The sequence below is a fragment of the Oryzias latipes genome, chromosome 1 (assembly GCF_002234675.1).
Source record: "Oryzias latipes chromosome 1, ASM223467v1".
Taxonomy (NCBI): Eukaryota; Metazoa; Chordata; class Actinopteri; order Beloniformes; family Adrianichthyidae; genus Oryzias; species Oryzias latipes.
This window is the reverse complement of record NC_019859.2, coordinates 37,137,711-37,164,788: the sequence shown is the minus strand read 5'-3', so window position 1 is coordinate 37,164,788 and position 27,078 is coordinate 37,137,711. Positions and strand designations below refer to the sequence as shown.

At 48.0% G+C, this 27,078-nt stretch overlaps 2 protein-coding genes and 1 long non-coding RNA gene across 10 annotated transcripts in view; 1 reads left to right on the top strand and 2 right to left on the bottom strand.

Moving 5' to 3' along the window:
• Positions 1-993: 993 nt before the first annotated feature.
• On the bottom strand, positions 994-3,603 carry fgf20b (fibroblast growth factor 20b). Its single transcript, NM_001104740.1, has 3 exons — positions 3,107-3,603; positions 2,100-2,203; positions 994-1,982 (listed from the first exon to the last, which is right to left on the bottom strand). The coding sequence occupies exons 1-3, from the start codon at positions 3,405-3,407 to the stop codon at positions 1,737-1,739; spliced, it is 651 nt and encodes a 216-aa protein (NP_001098210.1). The 5' UTR covers positions 3,408-3,603; the 3' UTR covers positions 994-1,736.
• A 2,960-nt stretch (positions 3,604-6,563) lies between these two features.
• micu3 (mitochondrial calcium uptake family member 3) overlaps positions 6,564-27,078 on the top strand; it is a 45,106-nt gene continuing 24,591 nt past the window's right edge. Inside the window, exons 1-8 of one of the 8 annotated variants that reach the window (XM_023951683.1) lie at positions 6,573-6,909; positions 17,307-17,454; positions 19,869-19,900; positions 21,105-21,183; positions 22,909-22,956; positions 23,770-23,852; positions 24,997-25,068; positions 26,705-26,746. In XM_023951683.1, coding sequence (XP_023807451.1) covers positions 6,676-6,909; positions 17,307-17,454; positions 19,869-19,900; positions 21,105-21,183; positions 22,909-22,956; positions 23,770-23,852; positions 24,997-25,068; positions 26,705-26,746 — 738 coding nt within the window. In that variant the 5' untranslated portion in view covers positions 6,573-6,675. Of the gene's footprint in view, positions 6,910-17,306; positions 17,455-19,868; positions 19,901-21,104; positions 21,184-22,908; positions 22,957-23,769; positions 23,853-24,996; positions 25,069-26,704; positions 26,747-27,078 lie in introns of all 8 variants that reach the window. The other 7 variants (XM_023951742.1, XM_023951710.1, XM_023951812.1 and 4 more) reach the window with 7 other exon arrangements.
• LOC110014636 lies at positions 25,207-26,698 on the bottom strand. Its single transcript, XR_002289623.1, has 2 exons — positions 26,201-26,698; positions 25,207-25,904 (listed from the first exon to the last, which is right to left on the bottom strand). It is a non-coding gene; the product is annotated as an uncharacterized LOC110014636 (long non-coding RNA).

Below are 27,078 nucleotides of genomic sequence, written 5' to 3'. Positions count from 1 at the left end.
TCACTCTGTGACATGGCTGCATGATATGAGGAAAACTCGCCATATTAGTCTTTTCCATTTCCATTTCACCGCAACATTCAAATAAGAGTCAACATACCTTAAATTATCCTCCAAATGACCCTCGTCTACTTAGGAGGCCAACATCTAACATAATAGAGCTCCATCGATTGGTCAACAACGTGAAGGTGTCTATCTGATTGGTCAAACCCCTAAAGGGATTTCTTTGATTCGTTCTAAACTTCAAGCTGCCATAAGACTGTCTTAGCACATTTAAGGTAACCAGTTATTGAGCCTTTTGCGATATGCATATTGCATAGCTTGATATTGATATGACGATAAATTTGTGATTTATTGCGTAGGCCTACTCTGTGATGCACTACTACCAGTTCATGGTTTCCACTGAAATGTTTGGAGAACAGAAAATACAAAATAATAACCAACTAAAGATTGTTTTGATGAAATCGTGAGAGAGCAAAGATGATTCATCTTCTAAACCCCTTTCAGGGTGGCTGGACTGCCAGAGCCTATCCCGGCCCCTCATGGGCAAAGGTGCTGCTCTGACGCACACAGAATCACACTCACATGCACAGCTAGGGGCAACTTAGAGTAACCAATGGTTCTGGATGGTGGGAGGAAGACACATATGCACAGACTCCACACAGAAAGGTCCCTGGACCAAGTCCCAGACCTGAAACAGAATCTCCCATTGGTGATTCAGTTTCAGGTCTGGGACTTGAACCAGGGCCTCCTTGCTGTGGGGCAAGTGCGCTAACCACTGCACCACCGTGCACAGATAGTTTCATCACTGCACAACCCCTCTGTTAGTCACTCAACACTCACTAGTGTTATCAATACTTTAGGATCTGCTGCTTTTTCATTAGAAAATGTCAGATCAATAAAGTTTGAATCTATTTGAAAGTTTTCTTGGTAAACATGTAGTCCATAAAAACACACTGAAAGTCTAAGAAAACTATAAAAACGTTGATGCTTTTTGAAACATTTTTATTCATCTCATACCTGAAAAAATATACTTTCAAAATAAATAAATTTATGAAATAAATACACTGTGTGTCCCAGGAAGCAACATGATAAATTCGAATCTGATCTTTCTGCAGAGATGTCCACGTCTGTCCCGCGCTCGCCGTCCGGACAGCAGCTAAATCCTTCACTGAACAGAACCAAAGTTCTTCTGACCCTTCTTCTTCTTGACCTCCATGTGGGCTGAAGAACAGTCCAGTTTTGGAGCAGGATCCATTTTGGTGTCCTTCCACTGCTTTCCAATACGTCAAACTGCCTTTTTAATGTAAACAAATCCCAACTTCAGTGGATCGGCCAATGAAAGAGAGTCCTAGCAGCCTCTGTGGTATAGAGAAGACCCTCTGATAGAAGAGTCACTGGTTCAGCAGCCACGCCTCCACAGCTGGGGGGCTTCTCCGGTTCCTGGTCCACATGGAGTATGGACCAACACGCATGTTAGTTTGATGAATATGGAGGGAAATCCACATGATGTACGGCCAGCAGGCATTTGCATAGTTCAGGGCAAAACATGAAGTCTTTGCTTCCTTTATGTGACCGTCCACAGAAGATTCCTGCAACCATCAAACTTCCAGACCGTCTGATTCCCTCCTCCTCTCCAGCTCTGGAGTGCTGACATGGTCCTCTGCTGTCCAGATCAACAACAGATTAGGAGCATGTATGTTTGCTATTTGGAGCCACCAGAACCCTTTTCTTTGGTTTCAACTCTGACCCAAAATGTCTTTGTACAGCTCTGGAACTCGGTCTGGATCTACAGGCCTTGGAAGGAAGTGAGTGAACCTCTGATGTCGCCTTGACCTTGTCCCATCACGAGACGTCCCGTCTTTGTTCAGGGCCACAAAGTAAAAGGAGCCTTTCTCTCGGTGTCGGTAGATGTTGGAGGAGTAGGTGTTGTACCAGTTTTCCTCAAACTGCTCCCTGAAGACAGATTCTGCTGACAGCTTTGCCTTCAAACAGAGAGCATGATGGTTAGTCTGGAGGTAAAGGTAGCTTCTGCAGAAAGGCTGTTAGCCAGCAGGCAAAGAACAATACGTTCAAACATCCGGTAGAAAAAGTTTTCTTACCGAGCCATACAACTCGCCCTTGTTGTTCATGGCCAGGTAAAGGCCGCTGTCCACCCCTCTGATGCTGACAAGCCCCACAGCCAGACTAATGAACTCCAGGATACCTGCACAGACGCGTCACATGACGTCAGAATTGGATAGATCCAATGAAAGAACAAACAGATAGACATGGATGTTATGGTAACCATGACTACCATGCTCTGTGTAAGCCTGTATGTCGATGCAAAAAAAACCTCAACTCTGCTTTAAACAAAACAGGAAATCCATGCAAAGAAGGTTCTAACAGCTTTAGGACCGGACGGTTAGAACCCAAAGTTCTATCAAGAACTGGAGGTGTTCCCCTGAAAAGTCTGCTGGTGATGGAGACAGAAGGCGGTGCAGGGACAAGCACGACATCCATCCAAACAGAGAGCCTCTACATGTGCAGAGCTGGGTGTGGACACAGCTTCAGATGAAGCCTGTGAAGCCCCGGGGTTTCAGATGAAGCCTGTGAAGCCCCGCGGCTTCAGATGAAGCCTGTGAAGCCCCGCGGCTTCAGATGAAGCTAGTGAAGCCCCGCGGCTTCATCTGAAGCCTGTGAAGCCCCGCGGCTTCAGATGAAGCCTGTGAAGCCCCGCAGCTTCATCTGAAGCCTGTGAAGCCCCGCGGCTTCAGATGAAGCTAGTGAAGCCCCGCGGCTTCAGATGAAGCCTGTGAAGCCCCGCGGCTTCAGATGAAGCTAGTGAAGCCCCGCGGCTTCAGATGAAGCCTGTGAAGCCCCGCGGCTTCAGATGAAGCTAGTGAAGCCCCGCGGCTTCATCTGAAGCCTGTGAAGCTCCGCGGTTCCCGATGAAGCCTGTGAAGCCCCGCGGCTTCAGATGAAGCCTGTAAAGCCTTGCGGCTTCAGATAAAGCCTGTGAAGCTGCGGAGCTTCAGCTGAAGCTGCTGGGCTTCAGGACCGAATCTGTTGGTGTCAGTTTCTGGGTTCAGTGACGTCACAATAGCTACTGATGAGGAAACGTTCGTACCGAATCTACTGTGGTCCCTCCGGGTGCCCTGGACGGTACCGTCCGGATGGATCTCCAGGTGGAAGCCGGTCCTGCAGTACAGCTGCCTCCGCCGCAGGATCCCCTTCAGATGGCTGAGCTCCGCCAAGCTCCGGGACAGCCTCTCCGCGGACACCAGGTGCTCCTGCTGCCCCCCCAGCATCAGCCCGGTGACCGGGTCCACGGGGGTGAGAACGAAATGCGAGCCAACCGGAGCCTGCGCGCCACCGAAGCTGTCCAGAAAGCCGTGGGTGAAGCTCCCCAGCTCGGCCGCTGCCCCCATTACAGATGCCCCCCTCCCAGAATCCGAGTCGAGTTCTGAGAGGAGTGCGGAGCCTCTGGGCGCGGGAGAAGTGGCCCCGTCCCGCCAACAGCGGCAGGAGTTGGCTTTGCGCAGAGACGGTCCCGCAGATGAAGGTTGTTTGTTGCGCAGCGCTGATGAGATCTGCTCAAAGTCGGATGAAAGTGCTCCGTTCTCCCGGTTGCAGAGTCAGTCCGTCCTCCTCTCTCCTCCTCTCTTTTATCCCGTCTCTCCTCCTCGCGTTGGGATCCACCCCTTCCCCGGGACTCGTCATGAATCCTCTTCAGTCTCCGCAGCGCAGTGGAGCGGCCGCACCTCGATGCGCACTTGGTGCGTTTTAGTGCGAATGTGAACGCATCCAGAGTCGCGCTGGTTTTGCGCTCCGTTCCCATTAGAGAAAAAGGAAAGTCCCCATAAAAGGATCTGCCTCCTCTTTCCCCGTCGGGACGCTCATCTGACGCTCAGGCTGACACAGACCCCCACCCGCGGCGCGCGCACCTGCAATGCTTTTCTGTGTATGCACGCACTGCGCGCGCGAGCCCGGATTCGAACTCCTGACTCAGGTGCTGCCGCGGAGGAAAGCCCCGTTTGCGTAACGTTCACGCTCAGCGGCTGATTTATTGCTCCTGTTAGAGCCCGCGTGCACACACACCTGTGCAAACGGCATCGCTTGACTGTCAATCCCATCATTGATCTGACGCTTTGAACAGCCCGCCGAGATCCTTAATTGTGGTCTTAAAAGTCATATCAAAGGCGGAGACTTCAAAGGCTGCAGATCTTGTAAGAGGATCAGAAAAAACACGTTCCTGTTTGAACTGCACCCCCCCCCCATAACTAAAACAAACCAAAACACTGCGGCCTCCTGAAATAATGCAGTCTGACTCTATTGAAATGACCCTTTGACCCCAGAGCGAGGACATCAAAGAGAAACAGAAAGCTGCAACTGCACAGCTTTAGTGACGTCAGCAACAACAAAAGTGACGTAGAGTGTGATTATTATTTCTGCATTCAGACGGTCTTTTCTGCATTTTCATGGTGTGTGTGTTGGGGGGGTGGGGGTGGGGGTTCCCCCATACATCGATTTTGAAATTTCTGCAGGCACTCGCGCCCACGCCACGCCCACTCTTCTGTCTCCCGGGAGTCCAGTTGATAAATGGGCCGCAGGCTCAGAGGTGTGCACGCGGGCCACGCCCCCCCCCCCCCCGTTTATTAGTATTTATGAGCCACAGCCACATAAAGATGGCGGGTAGATGTCATGGCCGCAGGCTGATCACGTATCGACCCTTTAACGTCACATCCTGCAGTGGTTCCCAGGGTCACCTGACCTGGATGAAGTGATGCTGCTGCAATAGGACAAGCGGCAGTGGTGGTGATGAAGGAGCCCCTTGGAGGGACCCCCCCCCCCCCACACACACACTCTCAGCATGGGTTTGAATGGATGCATAATGGAGGATCTGAGGAACAGCCCCTGCAGGGATTTCATGGTCGTGGTCTCCGGACACAAGAACTCCGTCCTCAGAAGGAAAACAGACGTTTTGTCTCTGACCGAGCCGTTTGGTCTGAAATGAGCGGGAAAGTTCTGTGGGTCTTTCAGCCCCATCATAGTCCCTGCAGGGACTCTGATAAACGAAGGGAGCACATCAGGACTCGGTTAATCACAATCAACCTTTTTTTACCTCGAAGTTCTGCTTTGGGTTTGATGTGTTTTCGGCTAAGCAGCAGTGATTCAGGCCTTCATGCAGGAACAGGTGACGGGCCGGCCGTCAGCCGTCTGCCCTTTCTTCTCCCAGCATCAAAGTCACCAGAAAAGCCCCATCAGGTTAGCATCAGGCCTTCATGTCAAAACCCAAATGAAAAGTTTTTCTTTGATATTTCTTCATCAGCATCTTTGATCCTCCACTGAAAGTTGAAACTGCTGATCGTCAATGGAAAGTGAAGACTCACAAAAACCCCAGTGGTCCCTTACGATTCATCTTGGAAAATATTTTATCATCCAGAAAATTTGACTAAAGATTATATTGTTTGGATTTTTCCTTATAGCAGCTATGCTGTCAGGTTGTTACATCAACTCAGACTCAACTTTAGAATCAGGCGGAAAACTTCCGATTGTGGTTTAAGAAACAAAAAGGCAAGTTTGTGGAGAGGAAAAAGGAAAAAAGAAGTGATATTCTAACAAGTGACGTTAGGAGTCCGTAAACGTATTTATTCCATGTTTAACACAAGATTGTTTCAAAATATCCCTTTAGGATGTTTTCTGCTTGTTCTACTCTAACTATTGCACCGAAAAAACTTGAAGATGGGTTGTTAAAGTCTCAGTCGATCATCTTTTGATCTGTTTTCAAAGTGTTCCCAGTGGTTTTTAAATTCTGATTATGTCCCTTATAAGTACGGATTAATTTGAACATTTTGATTTCCCTGGATATTTGTGGCTTATGATCTGATTGGATCTGATCCTCTAAAGTGGATCCAGATCCTCTTCATCCAAACTTCCAGACAGAAATTCCTGCTACTGAACAGTTTTCCAGATTCTTGGATTTCTTCCAGATCATCAAGTTAAATGAAATCTGTGTCCAAACCAACAAGTAAACTAGAATGAATGTCAAATCCATTCACATGTTAGTTTCCTAAAGTTCACCACTGTTGTTTTTCCACATCCAAAGAATCCAAAGGGAACATTCTTAGAACATTCTAGACACTGGATGGTCACATGACTTTATTCAAAGTCTGTCCACACATTGGACTGGAATGATGGACTGATCCGTGTTCATGACATCACACGTGTGTTGTCCGCTGATGCACGTGGCCGGTTTACCTTATAGTAAACTAAACCAACTTTGTTTGAATCTATTTGGTATTTTCCAAGTTCGACTATCAACTGATGTCTTTTTGAAACGAGTTTTTAGTGGTATCGGTTCATTGAAGTGGATTCTCCCAAACAGATCAATCTGATTGGATCATTGGAAAAAAATCGATTCATCGTTTTATTAAATTAGCCTGTAGAATTTATTTGCTCACAGGTCCAGTGTTTTTTTTTCTCAGGTTGATCTTTGAAACCTTGTCGTTTGAGGTCTGATCTACTGGATGCAGATCAGAGTCTCTGTCCGGTAGATCACCGCGTCTGATTTAGTCGGTCCCGTTCTAACATCCACGCGGCCTCACATCTCGCGAGGAGACTGATGACACGCGATAGTTTTGCACAATCCCAGCAGCAGCGGCGGTTGCAGCAGCAGCGGCGGTTGCAGCAGCAGCAATGGCCGCGCTCCGCAGAGCGGCAGCCCTCACCGGGAGGCTGCTGCTATGGCCGCTATCAGGAGGGGAGCTCCCCCGTGGGCAGACACGGCGCTGTTTGATGGTCGGCGCGTGCGTGGCTGCGGGGAGCGCGGCGGTTCTTTACTTCCATCGCAGTGTGTGGAGCAGAAAGAGCCACCGGCTCCCCACCGGCGGCTGGCTGCCGTCCATCCCGACCGTGGAAGCCAAGGAGCGGGTGAGTGAGGCGGTGCATCAGGGCGGCTGGGTGGTGGGTGGGTGGGGGGGGGGGTTGCTGTGTTACTGCTGACTCTGCGCCTCCGGACTTCGACAACTGTCGGCTTCGGCTCCGTTTCTGCGGGTTTTCTGTTCACTCCCGACAGCTTCGGTCGCTGAGTCCCCGGATGTTCTGTGGATCGATGGCAGCTGAAACACAGAAACGTTCTCTCGTGGGCAAAGTGTCTCGCTGGAAACTGCAGATACGGTAGCTGCACCGTTCGGCTGCAGGGTCACTTGCGCGCGCGCAGACGGCGCTCTCCGCGTGTTCCGGTGCTGAAAGTGCTGCGCGCAGGGACAGTGGCGGCTCAAACTGCGCAGGTGCAAGTGACGTCATCAGCTGTTGATCTGATAAATTACGTTAGTAAATGAGCTGAACCTTCATCCCAACTTTGTTCATTGAGGATCGTTCTAACAGAAGGAGTTTTGACGTCAAGGATTTTAATAAACTTTTAATTACAAAATACATTTCCTGAAGAGAATTTATTCTTTTACTTTCAGTCACTGTAAAATCCAGCCACAGGGGTTGCAAGCCAGTTACTTCTGTGCCGGTCCCAAGCCCGGATAAATAGAGAGGGTTGCGTCAGGAAGGGCATCCGGCCCTTAGACATGTAGGGTCCTTGGTAGGGGGGTTGCTTGGACATCACTGCCAGCAAGCAGCAGATGTCCTCCTGGCACCCTACCCGCCAATTTTAACCGCACTTTAGACATTTAGGGCCCCTTGGTGGGGAGGGTGAGGGGACATCACTGTGAGTAATCAGGAGATGTCCCCTTAGTGCCCTACCCCCCAATTTTAACTGCACCCCCTTAGTACAGACACCCCTCCCCCTTCAATATATACATTCCAACATAAACACACACACAGACCCTCTCAAACACACATACATGCACACACGTTTTGCAAGGAAGGTGGGACCTAGGACCATCTGTCCCCTACCCCTTCCCTGGTGGGGGGTACTGGGCCCTTGGCAACGGCGGCCGTGTCCCCTGGGTGCCGGTTTCCTGGGCGCGGCGGTGCTTTCTCCGCACGGGGGGGGGGGGGGTTCACATTACACCTGAGCCAGGGGTGTCCCTGGGGGGTGGGTTCTGGTCCTTGCCCCTGGGCGCTGGGCCCAGCCAAATCTCCAAATGTGGCCGAGCCTAGTCGGGCCAAGTTTACAACACCCCTGGTGGGCCCCCTTTCTCCCCGGTGCGCTCCCCTCCTGGGCGGAGGCGGTTGGCCCCTGCCTTGCTCCTCCCTGGACCAACCGTGGGCCGGGTGGGTGGCTGCCTGGAGTGCGGAGCGGGTCTCCCTTGGGGGGTCCTGGCTCGTACCTGGGGTTGGGGCGGGGGGATGCCCGGAACTCTTGGGGGGTGATGGGCTGCTCGTCTGGGGCTGTGGGCGTCCTTCTCGGGTGGGGCCCTGCATTGGGCTCTCCCGGCGCGGCGGGGGGGCTGCTCTCCTGGTTGGGCTGGGGCGGCGCTCCCTTTCCCCCGTGCCTCCGTGCACTCTGACTCTGGGGGCCTCGCGGGGGTCCTGCTGGCCCTGGCCTGGGTGGCGGACTGGGTCGCCCGGGGGGGCGGTTGTTCCCTGCCTGTTCCCGTGTGGCGTTGGGGGGGTTCCGGCTGCCGCTGCTGCTGCGGCGGGGGTCTTGGTGTGGGGATGGCTGGGCACTCTCCTTCCTTCTTTACACATTCCTCCATCCATTTTAGAAAAACATAAACACTCACCTGAGCACAGGTGTTAGCTCACCTTTGCACTAACAGTTTGCATGTTTGAATGACTGAAATATTTCACACTAGTTGGTTTAAAGGCATAAGTATGCGTGTGAACACTATCTGTTTTGTGTACATGTTGACATGTGGACATTTTTTTCAGCTAGCAGGTGTGTTGATAACATTTGAGTGTGTGTGTGGACAGGCCCCGCCCTTTTTGTACTACATTTGAACCTTACCGTGATTGATAAACAACCAGTAAACCTGTCTGCTCTATGCTGCTTCATGGTCTTTCCCCCCCCCCCCCCCACTATCACCCTCCCCCCCCCCCCCCTCTAACATCCCTCTCTCTTCTTCCCCCCTTTCCTTTTCCGTCCGGTCCAACACCAAAGATTTTCAAACATGGTTGAAATTAATAAAGTTTGGCCTCAATTACAAACGGGGTTTATTCAGACATACCTCTGGTTTGTCTGAAGATTAATAACCCCTCTTGTTAAAGTAAAATATGTCCAACACAAGAGGCCCTCAGGTCTTATTTGCCTGCCCAGCTGTTGCACAGGACAAGTTAAAAAATTAAAAATAAAAAAGGAAGGGCATCCGGCGTAAAAATTGCCAAAATAACCATGCGAATCATCCACAACACTTTAGACATACCGGATCGGTCGAGCCCCGGGTTAACAACGACCGCCACCGATGCTGTTAACCTACAGGGTGTCGGTGGAAATTTGACTACTGTTGGTCGAAGAAAGAGGGGAGGCAGAAGGGTCCGTGGCAGACATGATGGAGAGAAGGAAGGTAGATGTACTGTGTGTGCAGGAGACAAGGTGGAAGGGCAGCAAGGCACGTAGTATTGGAGGAGGATACAAACTGTTCTATCATGGTGTTGATAGGAAGAGAAACGGGGTAGGAGTGATTCTGAAGGGGGAGTTTGTAAACAGTGTTCTAGAGGTGAAAAGAGTCTCAGACAGGATGATGAGCCTAAAGTTAGAAATCGAAGGGGTGATGGTGAATGTAGTCAGTGGGTATGCGCCACAGGTTGGCTGTGAGTTAGAAGTGAAGGAGAGATTCTGGAGTGAGTTGGATGAGGTCATAGAGAGTTTTCCCAGAGGAGAGAGAGTTGTTATTGGAGCAGACTTTAATGGGCATGTTGGTGAGGGCAACAGAGGTGATGAGGAGGTGATGGGCAGGTTTGGTGTGAAGGAAAGGAATCTGGAGGGACAGCTGGTGGTGGACTTTGCGAAGAGGATGGAAATGGCTGTAGTCAACACTTACTTCCAGAAGAGAGAGGAACATAGAGTGACATACAGAAGTGGAGGTAGTAGTACTCAGGTGGACTACATCCTATGTAGACGAGGTCATTTGAGAGAGTTTAATGACTGCAAAGTGGTGGTAGGAGAGAGTGTAGCCAGACAGCACCGCATGGTGGTGTGTAAGATGACTCTGGAGGTCAGGAAGAAAAAGAGAGGGAAAACAGAAAAGAAGACCAAGTGGTGGAAGCTACAGAATGAAGAAACTTGTGAGGAATTTAGGCAGAAGTTGAGACAGGTCCTGGGTGGTCAGGATGAGCTTCCAGATGACTGGGAAACTACAGCAGAGATTATCAGGGAAACAGGTAGGAAGGTGATAGGTGTGTCATCTGGAAAGAGGAAAGACGGTAAAGGCACTTGGTGGTGGAATGAGGAAGTACAGGACTGCGTCCAGAGGAAGAGGTTGGCTAAAAGGAAGTGGGATGTAGAAAGGACTGAGAAAGGTAGACAGGAGTACAAGGAAGCGCAGCGTAGAGTGAAGAGAGAGGTGGCAAAGGCCAAACAGAAAGCTTACGATGAGCTATATGACAGGCTAGACACAAAGGAAGGAGAAAAGGACTTGTACAGGCTAGCCAGACAGAGAGACAGAGATGGGAAGGACGTGCAACAGATAAGGGTGATTAAGGACAGAGATGGAAAGGTGCTAACAACCCAGGAGAGTTTACAGAAAAAATGGAAGGAGTATTTTGAGGAGCTGATGAACGAGGAAAATGACAGGGAAAGAAGGGACGAAGATGTGGTTGTTGTGGAGCAGGAAGAAGCAGAGATTGGAAAGGATGAGGTGAGGAAGGCTCTGAAAAGGATGAAGAGCGGAAAGGCCGTTGGTCCTGATGACCTACCTGTGGAGGTATGGAAGTGCTTAGGAGAGACAGCAGTGGAATTTCTAACGAGGTTGTTCAATAGGATTTTAGAGAGTGAGAAGATGCCTGAGGAATGGAGGAGAAGCGTTCTGGTCCCGATCTTTAAGAACAAGGGTGACACGCAGAACTGCAGCAACTATAGAGGAATAAAGTTGATGAGCCACACAATGAAGCTGTGGGAAAGAGTAGTGGAAGCCAGGCTTAGGAAGAAGGTGGAGATCTGTGAGCAGCAGTATGGTTTCATGCCCCGTAAGAGCACCACTGATGCCATTTTTGCTTTGAGAATGTTGATGGAAAAGTACAGAGATGGTCAGAAGGAGCTCCATTGTGTGTTCGTAGATTTAGAGAAGGCGTATGACAGGGTGCCGAGGGAGGAGCTGTGGTACTGTATGAGGTCGTCTGGAGTGGCAGAGAAGTATGTCAGAGTAGTTCAGGACATGTATGAGAGAAGTATGACGGTGGTGAGATGTGCTGTAGGTCAGACAGAGGAGTTCAAGGTGGAGGTGGGACTACACCAAGGATCAGCTTTGAGTCCTTTTTTGTTTGCTATGCTGATGGACAGGCTGACAGACGAGGTAAGACAGGAATCTCCCTGGACAATGATGTTTGCGGATGACATTGTAATTTGCAGTGAGAGTAGAGAGCAGGTGGAGGAACAGCTAGAGAGGTGGAGGTTTGCTCTGGAAATAAGAGGCATGAAGGGCAGTCGTAGTAAGACAGAATACATGTGTCTGAACGAGAGGGATCAAGGTAGAAGCGTTAGGTTACAGGGGGCTGAGGTGGAGAAGGTGCAGGAGTTTAAGTACTTGGGGTCAACAGTTCAGTGTGATGGGGAGTGTGGAAAAGAGGTGAAAAGGCGAGTGCAGGCAGGTTGGAGCGGGTGGAGGAAAGTGTCAGGAGTGTTGTGTGACAGAAGAGTGCCAGCAAGACTCAAAGGAAAGGTGTACAAGACAGTGGTGAGACCAGCTCTGCTCTATGGGTTAGAGACGGTAGCAGTCAGACAGAGACAAGAGGCTGAGATGGAGGTAGCAGAGATGAAGATGTTGAGGTTCTCCTTAGGAGTGACCAGGTTAGACAGGATAAGGAACGAGTACATCAGAGGGACGGCTCATGTTGCCTGTGTTAGCGACAAAGTCAGAGAAGCCAGACTGAGATGGTTTGGACATGTTCAGAGGAGGGATAGTGGATATATTGGTAGAAAGATGTTGGAGATGGAGCTGCCTGGCAGGAGGGCAAGAGGACGGCCAAAGAGGAGATATATGGATGTCTTAACAGAGGACATGAGGTTGGCTAATGTTAGGGTAGAAGATGTTCATGATAGAGTGAGGTGGAAAAGGATGATCCCTCCCAAAGCATCTGCTGCAAACATTCTCACAGGAACTCTGTGTTAGAGCCAATTTCCAAAGAAGACGTTCAAATAAAAGAGTTTTTGTTAAATATTGTCCATCTTTTGTCATTTTTTTTAAAGAAAGGAAAGGGAAGCAGAAAAAGATCGATTAAAACCAAAACTTGAATTTGGCGTAAAAGAAATTAGAGATGTTATTTTTTGGCCCTATTGCCCAGCTCTGGTTCAGGGGGAACTCTGCCTCCCTGCAATAGTAGCTGGGATAGGCTCCAGCAACCCTGTGACCTCGAAAGGGATTTAGCAAGTTCTGAAGATGGATGGATGGTTGGATGGAGGGAGGGATGGATGGAGGGAGGGATCAATAGAACAAGGGAGGGTTGGATGGGGGGAGGGTTAGGGTTAGTTTTTATGTTTTGCTTCTATCTGTCGCCCCTTAAAGACCCACTCTGATGAAGTTGATGTTTGGTGTTTTTAACATGTTTTTCCGATTCACATTTTATATATGAGGAACATTGATATTAAAACTGCATTTCTGAAATCTATTTATTCAAATTGTTATGAGTCAGGAGCAGATGAAAGAAGGCAGTTAGCAAAAGCTTGTATTTGTGATGTAGAAAATATGCTGGGCGGAGCCACCACCTCCTTGCTCCGCCCCCTTTCTGATGCAGACCAATAGATCCATGAAAGTCTCTGTTTTACTGGTCTGAGGCTGGAATCTGGATCAGAACTGGACGGATGGATGGATCTGATGGTTGGGGGTGTGAGGGCTGTAAGCTAGCAGGAGAGCATTTGAATAAAGGGATGATGCTCCGCCCAACAAGAGGTGAATTTCTAATGAACACCTGCTGCTCTGCAGAAACTATGTCCTAAACACGGTTTTTTTATTTGTCTCAAAACATCATTAAAAGAGCACTTGGAACATTTTGAAAATAGATCAGAAGATGAAAAGAGCGGGACTTTTAAAAGTCATAGTCCGACTTTGCAGCTTCCACTTTGACCGTCACGGCTTAAGGGAAAATCTGCATCACATTTGAATGGTTTCTGCATGAAATCTTGTGAACAAATAACGTTTAAAGCAGCTGCAGATGTTTTACAGAGGATGAAGATAAACTTTAACAGATAAGGAAAGTGAAGTTTAAAAAAGAAACAGCTCCGTTTCAGCCTCGTTCAAGTCGGTCCGTGAAAATACCGTCAGATATTAAACTCCTCTGCTATACATCCTGGGTCTAGTTTTAAACCTAAAATCAGCAACAGTTTCTGACTCCTGCAGGGTTGTGTTTGGTCTGAGAGATGGAGTCACTCAATCAGGCTTTGAGTAAAGTTGGATGGCTTAGTTGGCCGTGTGTAGAACCGGACACCAGGGTTCAAGTCCCGTGCGTGCTAAGTGTGGGTCTCTTGGGCAAGACCTGCCTGACTATGTAGCCACAACCCAGGGTCTCCCTGTTCTGGTCCCCAGCCTGGATAAAATACAGGGGGTGACCCCTGAAAGGTCAACATGGTCATGTTTAGAATTTATTTACTTATTTTTTCAAAAGTCACTTTCATTGGCTGTATATGAGAACTGCACTGAGTTCCAAACAGGAAGTGGCTCCAAGAAGCTAAAATCCCATCAACTATAGAGAAATAAACAGCTGTTCCTCATTCTATTGGTTAGAAGAACCGTTCTGCATCTGATCCTTTTTAACATCTATTGATAATCCTCATTGTTTGATGTTTATAAACTGACCAATCAGATGCCTCAATTAAAAGTAGGTGGAGCCTGCTGGCCCCCACATCCAACGTTCAAAACGTGATTGACAGAGTTTGTGTAGTCCGCTTTTAAGTGGTAGGGGTGTGGCCTTTGGACAAGCTCACTGCTGATTGGCCAGAACGAGGACTCAGACCGACTCACTGCTGACTGACGAGGTCTGGCTCCACCATGGCGGAGACTCTGTGGGACGCCACTCTCACTCCAATCCAGTTCTTACATACAGTCTGTGGGCGGTGCACAGTGCATGTTACACATCTTTGTTGTTCAGGGTTGCAGTATAACACAAAAGTGTACCAATATTTGATGTCCATATGGAGCTCCAAAGGGTTCACAATTATCAGTTCTAATACAAATGAAGTTCTATAAAAGTCTTCTATTATAGAAACTCTTTAGGATTTACTATTTTGAAAAAAAAATCTAATCCTGGTAAAATGTAAATATTAATTAAAATAATCATAGTTGAAACTTTTATATATATATATTTATGCAAATCGTTCATTTTAGAAAGTCGTTAGTACCTCAAAGTAATTTTCTGTTTTATTTTGGTAAAACTACTCTCATGTTTACTGATACCTATAAATGTCTTGGTTTTGTTTTTCATCAAAATATGATGTTCTCAGAAGGAAAGCAGCGGTTATCAGATTCTGCTGGGAGGAGCTTGATGATAAATCAGATGAAGGTCTGTCCTGAGTTCAGCTTTGACACGTTTAGTAAATTATACGGTGGGATCTGTGTTATTTATGCTGCAGGAGTCTGGGCTTATGAAGACGCTCCTGAGTGTGATAGGTTTTAAAACAGGGCAATGAGATATTTTCTGGGTGTACACAGGTTCACCACTAAAGCCGCCATTGAGGGGGACATGGGGGGGGAACCTTGTGTGATCAAACAAAGAGCAGAAGTTCTCAGATTATGGAACCGGCTGGTGACTTTACCTGCAGAGAGACTTGCACCTAAAATATTTGATTGGGATAGAGCTCATATTTATCCCTGCTGTAAAGATGTATTGAACATTCTGTGAACCTACAATCATTATGTTTTAATTGTTTGAAATGTAAGATAGATAATGTTAAGGAAACTTTAGTTGGTTATTATGAAAAAGAATGGAAACATGAAACTGCTTCAAAAACCAAAATTACAAACTTATTTGCTGAGCCATATGTTATATATAACTTAAAAAGAGGACAAAGATCCATATGTGCTCCACTGAGAGCAGGAGTGCTCCCCCTACAGGTGGAAGTAGGGCGCTTTAAAGGCGTTCCTGAGGAGGAAAGACTCTGTGAGGTCTGTGAGCTGCGAGTGGTGGAGGATGAATTTCATTTTTTTGTTTTATTGTCCTTTGTAAGAAAAACAGAGACTTTGTATGTATGACGTCATAGAAAAGAAATGTCCTGATTTGTTTTGGTTATCTGAAGATAAAATTTTACGTTGGCTTTTCGAAAATGAAATCTTTTGTTTGGCAAATTTTGTGTCAAAGGCATGGACAATAAGAATGGAGACTTTGTATTCTGTTAGACTCTGATTAGGGGGGTTACTGGATTCTTTTTTTTTTTGATGGGGATGTATCTTTATGTATTGTGTATTTTGATTTTCAGTGTGATATAAGCCCGTGTGGACTGTGCACATTAGTGCATGACACTTAAATAAATCAAATTAATCAAAATCAATATACAATAAGATACAGAAACTGACAAATCTTTGTGTCTAAGCATAGGAAGTTTAAAATAAAGGATTTGTTCACTAGAAAGCAGGACTTTCCTCAACAGTTAATCTGTTGTGTTAGAAAGTTCATTCATTTATTCATCTTCTGAACAGTTTTGTCCCTTTCGGGGTCACGGGGATGCTGGAGCCTATCCTGACTGTGACTTTGTAGTTTTTAATGTCCCTTCCTGAAACCCGTTTTAGATTTATCCCTAACTGTGATTTTCATCTAGAGCTGTGAGTTTAGTGACACAAATCAAGTGGATTTCTTTTCTTGCCTCATTGTTTTCATGTTCGCCAAGTGAAAGCAGAAAAAAAAGATCCTACCAGTTCCACCTGATACAACACTTTTCTCCAATCCCTCTTTGGATTCTGTGACGTTCTAAGTGAACCTGCTTGTGCTCAACTAGGACTTAAGTGCGAGGCCTTCCTCTTCTGCTCCAGCGCAGCATCAAAGCTTTATGAATGGACCTGCATCCTCATTAGCATGTTTGCTGAGTCCAGCAGGAAGCTGTGTGTGCGCGGCCTGCAGCCAAACAGGCTTACAGTTGGAAACCTCTCTGCTAATTACACATGCTGCACCGTCTGTTGGCACAGCAGGTTCTGCATACCGCAGCTAATCAAGTTTTGGTCCAGCGTCCCGCCGAGGACGACAGAGCGAGGAAAACACAGGGAGGAAAGAAAGAGTAATCAAGTAGAAAGTGTCCTTCACTTTCACTGCACCAAATACGTTGGCTCTATTTTTAATCCTCCAGAGCTAAATGGAGAGCTGAGGTCAAGAATAGACGATCTGCTGGTCGTAGAGGCTGAAAGCAGGGAGGGGCACCTGCAGCCTGCAGTCCTAGGAGCTGCAGTACAGCTTTGAATGAGCTGTGTGTAGATTTCTGTTCCCAGAATCCCATCTGACGGCTAAATCTGGGCCTTTTGTATTAACCCTTGGTCTATCCTAGGCACTTTAACGTTAGGAGTGGGTCATCTAGACCCACTAGACCTTACATGAAATCTTTCCACCTTTATCCACCTTTGTCATGGTAGGGAGAACACGTCAATGGAAGGGGGGGGGGGTCATCTAAGATAGCACAAGGGGTAAACGTGGAGAAAAATGTCAGGTTTGCTGTCCTTACAACTGAAAGATACATGTCTGGTTTACTGTAGAGCAGGGGTGTCAAACATACGGCCCCCCAGGTGGTTTAGTCCGGCCCACACATAAAGAGTAAAAATCATAAGGATGATTAAAAAAGAAAGCAAGTTTCTAGTCCATTCCTGTGGTGAGTTATGGTTTTTAAAGAAATAACAGAAATGTGCAATGCCGCCACTAGGGGGAGCAAAGGAAAGACATCAGTGCTCAAAGAATATGAGATTCAGCACCAATAAGGGACTTATCATATAGAAAGGTTTTTGGATTGCTTCAGTGTCAGATGTAAAATATTCAGTCTGTATTAATTTGAATAGACCAACTTTTTTAAATTGAAATTTATTTTATTTGAGATCCATTGGTCCCAAGTGATTAGGCTACTATGTTGCTTGAGGCATTTTGTTCCAACTGAGTAAAAAACTAAAACAAGCTGATATTTTGCTTTTAAGTTACTGGTCCGGCCCACTTGAGATCAGACGGGCTGAATGTGGCCCCCGAACCAAAATGAGTTTGACACCCTGCTGTAAAGTAAGCATCACATCCAGTAATATTTGTGTTACCGTCTGCAGGCACAACCTTTGGATTTTGAGGAGGGAGATGTGTACATTTCTTCCCACGAGCAGCGGTTCCGGATGTTCAGCTCAGTGGAGTATGAAGGCCAGCTGTACATGACTCCCCAGAACTTCATTGAGTCTGTTACTATGAGTGAACCAAGAAGTAAGTATGAAGATGACAGGTTTGTCTGGAGCCATCGCATGTAAAAATGTCATTATTATTAGTTCCTTGTACCAATGTTCGTCCAAATACGTTTTGGTAAACTCTAAGAGTCAAATCAGTTTTATTCTTAATTTTCTTGTCGGCTAAAACTTTAAAGAAACAATGACTGATGCTTGAAGCCCGATCCTCACTCATCACAAACCCTTCTGAAACAGTTAGAATGGATTCAGCATTTGGAATATTGCTCAACATCAAGTTTTTTATTCAGAGCAGTAGACTGTACCGTAGGGCCCTTTGTGTCTCTCTGGGCCTTAAAACCAGGAGTTCTTCCTCCCTCATCAGTTTAGGGCCAGAGGTCATCTTCTTCCTCCATACTAAACTCCTGCTCCAGATGATAATTATTCTCCACCGTTATCTTCTGATTATTTTATTTATTTATTTATTTTTTTCAACTTGTCCTGTCCAACAGCTAAGCAAACAGATGAGAGCTGAAAGCATTTTGTGTTGGACATATTTTCCTTTTACAACAGGTATTATGAATCTTATGATACGGCAGATGTATATTTAAATAAACCCCTTTTGTAATTTCAGCCAAACTTTATTCATATTAATTATATTTGTAAATATTTTTTGTTGGACCGGACGGAAAAGAAAAGGAGGGACGAAGAGAGAGGGATGACAGATAAGGGGGGGGGGGGGGGGGGGGCAGAGGGGTGATTATAGTAGTGAGGGTAAAATCATGAAGCGTCAGAAAGCAACAAGTTGCTGGAGCTTTAGAATCACAACTGACAGGTTAAGATGCATGAATAATGTAAAATGGGCGGGGCCTGTCCACACACACACTCAAACGTTACAAACACACCTGTTGGCTCCAAAAGTGTTCACACAAGTCTACATGGACACACTACCACTAACATTCACACACGCCTACTTTCAGACTAACACACATGTGAAACATCTCATTCAGTCACACAAACTGTCTGTGCAAAGGTGAGGCAGCACCTGTGCTCCAGTGAGAGTTTCTGTTCTTCTGGGGAGGATGATGGAATGTAAAAAGAGGGAGAGAACCCAGCCGCCCCCCCACCAAGGCCCCCCACCGCAGCGGCAGCCGGGACCCCCCAACACCCGCACAGTACAGATAGAGAAAGACCGCCTGGCGGGCAACCACATCTGCCACCCCGGGCAGGGCCGGTGGGACCGCCACAGTGGCCCCCAACGCCAGAGAGCAGGGGGGCACAGGGGGCAGAGAGTGCAAACCCCAGCCCGACCTGTAGAGCAGCCTCCCCACCGCGCCCAGGGGGCCCAGAATAGGCAGCTTTCCTCATATGAAACTCCACCATTAGCTTCTTCAGCGTTTAACCCGTGTGCCACCTGAAGCACGCTTACGTTGGGAGTGGGGTCATCTGGACCCCACAAAATAGCACAAAGGTTAAGGAGATTTTCCGGCTGCTTCCGAGTCAGCAGATTACTCCGTGCAGGGGCACAAACTTCGGTTACAGCCATTCAGGAACTGGTGGAACCGCGAATACGCAGGGTCCCTGTTTTTATGACGTAGAAAATACCAGGGGCGGAGCCACAAGCCCCTCGGTCAGAGTCAAGGGTTAACTTCTACTGCATCATCACCAATAAAAACACGCTGGAAACGCTTTGATAATAGATCAGAAGGTGATCGCAGGGGAACTGCAGCCTTTCAGAGTGAACTATAAGCATATAGATGTTAATATATTATACTATATTCATAAATATGGTAATATATTCTAATGAAGGGGCTGTTCCTCACTTTGTGATGTCACACTCTTAACAGCATCGTTCTGTGATGCGTTCCAGTCCTCTCATTTGCAGCAGATCAGCCGTCTGGCCTTAAAGCAGATGTTTCTACATTTTTGTTTAGTCTGAGGTTGAAAGGAACACACACATGCACACACACACGTGCACACACACACACACAGAAAGCCCACGTGTCCCCTCAAAGTCTCCATTTTCTCCTGTAAATTTCTAAACTCAACCTTAGCTTGAATAGTTTTTCTCATGACAACAACTTGAGTCCAGAACAATCGATTCACAACCGTCGTTGTTCTGCAACACACAAACTGTGCACCTGTGTGTGTTTATGTGGAACCCTGGTTGGCTGTCATAGGATCCAGCCAGTCAGACCTTTTCTGCAGCCAACATCCCATAATGCCCCCTTTGAAGTTTACTTCAATGAACTTTGTCGTATAAAGTAGTGTTTCAACAGAGACACTACAAAGGCAGGCCGTACTTTAGACGCTGGGATGATGAGTGTGTATACAAACCTGTGGGACGGACGCTGAACATCAGGGACGTCTGCAGATGCTATCTGACTGAGCCCACCCAAACACTCGTCTCCTCTTTCTCCTTCCTTCTGCCTCCTCTCTTGTGTCGCCGTCCTGCAGACAGGAGGCCCTGGAGGTCCCTGACCAAACAGGTGGGAGACCTTTCCTCTTTCCGAAAGCTTTTGACGTCACGTTTAGAGCTGCTGCTCTGCAGCTGCATCGATGCAGATGCAGCCGCAGCTGCAGCTGGTCAGAGCTGTCGTCTGCTGCTGGTTTGCATGAAATGTTCTGCCTTGAATTCTCCATGTTCTTTGTCCCGTTCATAAAAAGCTTGTTCAGTTTTGATTCCAAAGTGAAGTTAAACAGAGGAGCCTCAGGATTGAAGTCCACCCTGAACTGAATGAAGCTCTGGACATGGGCACGCTGAAAAGAATGGTGTCAAACGCCTTCATGGAGGGAGAACCCCTCACTCCTGGCTGGACGGAACGTTCTCCATGTTCTAGATCTCCTTCCTAAAGTGTAACATGTGGGAGGGGTTAACCTGTTAACGTTCTGTAAAGATGGCAAACATTCTGCCAGCAGCTGGTTGTGAAGCTGAAGATGGAAAATGTCTTTTTTGTTTGAAGGTTCTGTGTGTCTGAAGGAGAACCGTTCTTCAGGAACGTCTGGTTCATTCGAGCAGCTTCTTCAGTTCCAACTGCTGGTTGGAAAAGTCAAAGCTGGTCAGCAAATGTGAATCTGCTCCGGGGCTTCTGATCACAGAGGTCCGCTGACGTCCCGGGACCTGATGTGGGTCTGAAGGTGGGGGACTCGTTCTAATGGGACCCAGCAAAGACAGAACGTGTCTCCGAGTCACATCCGTTGAACGGCTTCTCCATCTTGATTCAGATGTTCCTTCACTCATCTTGTCTGTCGTCTCGGTCCAGAATCAGAACCACTGTTTTCCAGAAAAGTATCAGAATGTTTCTGCTCAGAGGAGAACAGAACCCTGCAGGGTCCGTTCTGTCATCGATCAAAACAGAGTAAAAGAACATTTATGAGCTGACGGAGGAAAATCACCTCAACTCGCCAAGCACCCAGAATAAAACGAGCCATTTGGTTACAAGGAAACGCTGAAGCAGCTTTAAGACGGAGCAGAGTCATGAATACATCTCCTCACAGAGTGACCACAGAAGGACGTCGGGCGTCTGCGTGTTCCTGGGATCTCCTTTATTGGCTGCAAACGTTCAAAGACATTGTGTGGTTTGGAAGTGGAAGTGCTGCTTCAGTGAGGGGAGGTGACTGCATGCCGCCTCCTCAGGAATCCCTGAAGTGTCTCTGTTTGAGGGTCTGAGTTCTCCTCTGTTTCTGTGGAAGGAGCTGGAGAAGATTCTGGCCGACACTCCTCCGGTGTGGAGAGGATCCTCCAAACTGTTCCGTAACCTTAGAGAACGAGGTCAGAATACAGACGTACGCACACAAACACAAACCTGCTCCTGCACACTAAAGATGACTCTGTGTGAATGTGTATGAATGTCCCGGTGATGGTCAGAGGGGCCGTAGGCGCCAACCGGCGGCCTCTGTCAGTCTGCCCCGGGCAGCTGAGGCTACATGGGCAGCTACCATCACCAAGTATGAATGAATGATGGACACAGACTAGCTGCAGTTCTATGTTCAAAAGGTCTCTGATTGGATCAAAGATGGGATTAGAATTGAAGAGTGTACATGGGCCCAGAAAAACTTGATCAGATTCTAACAAACGTTTCCATACGGCACACTTTCAGTCAGAATAAATCATTGGGACACCTGCAGAACTCTGTAAAATACCAGAAACGTCTGTAGAAGAAGAAACATTGAGTTCTGTTGTTAACAAGCTGCAGCATAGAGAGATGATTTTATTATTCTTCTGATTATTATGAAGGGCCTGTTGGCTCATAATCTTCTAAATATGTGCAGCCAGTGCTTTTTTCTTGGCCGAACGAACCCGGAAGAAGAGTTAGGATTAGGCTAACACGTGCTAACAGCAACATTTAGCTTGGATGAACTTAAAATCCATGTGGCCAATGCGGATCTTGGCTGCAGCCTTTTTCTTGTCTGGTCACGACTGGAAACGCGAATCCGCCTCCGTCAGCTCACACACCGTCCCAGAGCAGCTCCTCTGCTCGGAGACCCGGTTCTCCTGAGTCCAGCAGCTCGCTCACACAGAGCGGCCGCACGGACGGCGGTCCCAAGCCTCCTCTGGAGCGCACGCCGTAACAAAGCGCCCCCCCCTTCCTGCAAACATGAAGCTACGAGTCCGGCTGCTCTGCTCAGAGACACGCTTCACACGGGTGCAGCGGGCGACGGGCCCAAACGGTCCCATTGGCGCTCCTAAGCCTCCTCTGGAGCGCCACAGTGTGTATGCATGACGTAAAGCAGAGCAGCAGTGAGCCACCATCAGAATAAACTGTTTCTATGCATCACGATCAGATCAATAATCGGCACAACCCACCGATCTCCATCTGAAGGAACTTTTGAGTCTGATCAGGTCAGAGTATTCTGAACGGCGTGTTTACATGACGCATGTTTATTCTGATCCGTGTAAACGCGGCTGTTAGCGCTTTGAGCCTCTGGAAAAGTGCAGATAAATCCATAATTATTCCTAATTTTTGTTTGTGAGGGTTAAAACTGGTCCTCAAACCATTTTTCTGTTCATTTTGTTACATTAAAGAAATGATTCTTTTTATTCCAAACCTGTTAATGTTTGGATCCATATCCTACATTTGAATGCATAGTAACAGCAGCTGGAGACACGCTTTCCCTCCCCCTTTGCATTCTGTCGTTGGTGGACCAGAACTTGTGCTCAGACTGTAGGAGGAAACCCGGGCCTCTGCAGAACCAAAGCACAGGTGGGTTCCCAACCAGCTCCTCCAGACAGAGCGGCCGGCATCAGCCAGGCAGGAAGCTGCCGCTGGCTGGGACGGCTGTCATGTTGGTCCTCACTCTCAGAACAAGAGAGGGCGGAGCTGCAGTGACGGTGTCTGTAACCCCCCCAACACACCACACTGCTGAGTCTGGGGGCCTGAAGGGGCGTGGCAGATCAGATCACCAGTACTTCTGTCAGTGTGAAATGAGAGGCTGAACATCTGAAGGAAGAGCATCTTGGGTTTGACGTTTCCTGAACTCTCTGTCTCCCCTAAAGGCATCATCTCGTACACGGAGTACCTGTTCCTGCTGTGCATCCTAACCAGTGAGTGTCTGCACGCCCTTCCTCCAGAAAACATCACTTCCTGTTTGACGGATGGAGAGGGACTCTGCTTTAGGCCTCACACTTCCTTCCTCTGAATTTAAAACGCAGCACAAAAGACTAAAACCAAAAGTTTGATCTGGAAGTTAAAGAGCAGAGCGGACGTTTGAAAATGGAAACAAAACTGTAACTGTAACTGTTTTTCAGTCTGTGTGCTCAAAAATGTTTTTTTTGTTTGTCTGGTCTCCTCTTTGAGTCAACTTTTATTGGAATTTGCAATATTAAACAACATTTTGGGGATCTGAATAGAACAAATAAAGGTTTGTCTCCATCGACATTAAAAATGTGATTTTAGGTGAAGAACTGCTGCTGTGTGACGGCGAACATAAAATAACAGCTGAAGCTCTAAGAGCCGGAACCATGCGGCCCTTTATCAGTCTGGCTCCTTCATTTAAACCTTTAGACAGCGATGATGCAACAGGCATCAGCCACGGAACAGAACCTGAACAGAACCTGAACAGAACCTGCTGGTAACAAGGTCACATGGACTGTGAGGATTTTAGATCTTTCACATCCAAAAATGACAAGAATGAAAAATGAAAACTTTTCATAAGAGCAACAGTTGTTTTTCTGTTGTGAATAGGAAGCTGCTGTGATGTAAAGGTGTTTCCTACAGACTGAATCAGAGGATTGATGGGAGCAGCATTTATCAGTGAAACAGGAAAACATAATCTGCCTTTTCCATCTATCCCTCTTTTCTGTTGATGCTATTCTGGATCAGCTGCCGCTCACACCGTGTGTTTATCTGTTCTCCAGAGCCTCATGCTGGCTTTAAGATTGCTTTCAATATGTTTGATGCCGACGGCAACCAGATGGTGGACAAGAGGGAGTTCTTGGTGGTGAGTTGCTGATTGTTTGTGTTAAAACGCTCTGCTGATGCATTTGGTGACAAATGTCCAAAAAAGTCAAAGACTTTGATGGATTCTAGTTAGACTCAGGTTTTCCCATCCGGAGATCCAAAGTCTTCTAGCCTGTCTGACCGGGGATCAGCTTTGTGGACCGTTAGGTTGTAGATGGAACACTGTGAAGCACATGTATGTGCCGCGTGTGCCGTGCACGTTAATTATTATACATCAGTGTCAGACTGTAAAGAATGCTGAGCCTCGCCCATAACTGACCTCTATGTGTGTTTGATGATGATGATGATGATGATGATGGCAGACGGTGGATGAGGGCTTCACGGCCCCAGTAACACATACACACACACACCTAAACACACACACACACACATACACCTACACACACATACACCTACACACACACACACCTACACACACACCTAAACACACACACACACCTACACACACACCTTCACACACACATACACCTACACACACACACACACACACACACACATTCTCACACACACACACATTCTCACATACACACACACACACTGATGTAAACCAGGAGCATTGTGGGGTTCTGTGCTTCAACACTTCCACTCATGGGCAGGAACCGATCTTCTGATCAGTGGTTGACCGCTGCCCCACAGCTACCCCACATATCAAAAACCCACACTTTCAGACGGCCGCCGCTTTAGGTGTTGAACCGTCAGGAACAGCTGATTCTCAGCCCCCCTCAGTAATGATCATTGCATCCCTTTAGGGCCTGGGGGGCTCTACTTTCCCTGCAGGCTTGGAGGGACGGATTTCCACTAAACACAGAGCTGCAGGGAAAGTGGGATCTGTGCTGGTGGGTGGACGGACATGTCAGCCGGAGGGAGGGGTCTGAAGTCCTGGGGGAGCGGCAGATGTTGGTCAGACAAAGAATTCCCACAATCAATCTCCATTTGGTGGCAGAGCCGTGTGCAGCGCCGCTCTGTGGCGTGGAATCAGCACCTGATCACGCTGTGCTGCCTCTAAGGCTTCATCAAAGGGTTTCTGCCGCAGCGGCTGCAGGTGAAGCTCCGCCCACACCAATAGTGTGGGCAGGTGTGGATGTCTGTGAGCATGGCTCAGCCCCCATCCTCTGTGTGTGCAGCTGCAGGAGATCTTCAGGAAGAAGAACGAGAAGAGAGGAAGACGAGGAGATGCGGAGAAGTCAGCCCAGTTGGTAAGAAACATGGCAGCCCCCCCCCCCGTCACATTTGAGCATAATTCTGATCACAAATAGAGAATAGGATGATTGACAGCAGGTTCCTGTCTGCAGCTGCTGCCTCCATGAGAACGTAAAGGTGGGGGGGTGGGGGGGGGTTCTCTCCTCTGCTGGTCACATGTGGGCTGTCAGTCAAATCCTTGGATCCAGAACCAACAAAATAAAAACGCCGATGTTCTCCAGTTTTTCGGTGGAAAATCCCCCAAAATAAGATCTTTTGAGGACTAATCTTTATTTTGATAACTGAAAACGAACGAATATCCGCCATATTTTTTGTTCACGCCAGGCAAAAACTCAAAGTCCCGTGATCCCGAGAAGCCTCCTAGAAACTGAAATGTAGCCATCCCATAATTTCAAGCCTGTTTCTGTAGAAGTACGTCACGTTTTGGGATGGGACTGGGTGCCAGGGCGGTGGAATTCAACCTGTCACTGTCCCAGCGGGTCGTCACTGTATGTGAGCAGACGTGCTCACGTACGTCAACACATGCATGTTCAAACACTTCAGACCCGTACATGTGACCTCCAGGTGATCCGTCTGATGCTGAACGACGGCGTCCGTGTCTTTGGAACACGGCTGAAGTCAGGGACAGACACGAGTTAGGCCGTAGTCCCAGCCGTCCTCACGGTGGACACGGCTGTCTGCAGGTGAAAAACCGTCACATGTGTAAGGAGACACGGGTGACCGTCAGGCGGAAGACGCTCAGTCAACCCGTGGAGGGAAAATGTTCCTCAAATGGTCTACGTTCATGCTGCAGGACAACAAGGGGGGAGCAGGTGAGACGTGTCGTCCAAACCTGCAGACGGTACAAAGAGCCGTTAGAGCTGTTCACGTGACACGTGCACGCTCCTCACTGCAGCCTGACTGTTAGGAATGAGGAAATCAGCCAATCAGAGTGTAGTTTGTGTGGACGTCCTACAGACACCTTCGGATCACGTGCACGCCCCGTGCGTGCAGCATGTGTGCGGTCAGGAAGGAGCCAGAACTCACACCTCACCAAAGACTACAGCGTGGCGTGACGACAGCATCACCTGGACGTCATACGTGTCTTTAACTTCCATCATCCTTATGAATACTTCATGATACACTTACCACACACACAACAATGGGACGGTCCATTTTCATGGCGTCCTTTGAGGTGGTCCAACGAGCCTCAGGGGAACTGCAGACACACCTCCATCCACAGACCTGCAAGACTCAAAAACCCACAGAAACTGTCTGGGTCAACCCCCCCATCTGGGTACAGGCGGGGCTTCAACTGTGGAACAATACTAGCAAGTGTCAAACATCCTTTTCTCTGCTGTAAACCCTGTAATGGGTAGAACACGGCTGGTTTGGCCACAACTGAACCAACAGTGGCCTTGGAGAACCGCGTGCTTCAGGTGGACAGGGCGGAGCCAGCAGCAGGCGCCACGGCAGAACTCCGTCCTTGTCACTGAGATTCTAAGAATTGAAATGACAGAGAAAGTTCAGCAGTGCCTTCATGCAAAATGCCCATGGAATCAGATGCATTGGTGTTCTCTGGAACATGTGCTAACATGTCTTCTTCCTTCTCTCTTCTCCTGCTGCATGTTCTGTCCATGTCTCTGTGTGCAGAGTATGCAGCTGTATGGATACCAGGTGGCCCCCATGAACAGCGTATGTATGCATGTCTGCTAAGGGGGAGATTTGCTTTCTTGGGTCTGGTCAGGAGCTCGTCTGTGAGGGGGGTTACATGCACCGACGTGAACTCTTTCAGTCAGGCAATGAGCACAGCTGCCTCCAGGAGGCGCTGTGACTGAGGCGAGCTGCAGACGTCTCTGACTCAGCAGAGGCTAAACTACTGTGCAGCGTGATGCATCCATGTTAAGCTGTTTACAGCTGTGCTTTGATGGAAACAACCATCATCTGGGAGTTTGACACTGAAATGTTTGGTTTTTACCGGACAGAGATCCGGGAGATAAAGAAAGGCCTTCATTGAGGCGGGAAGT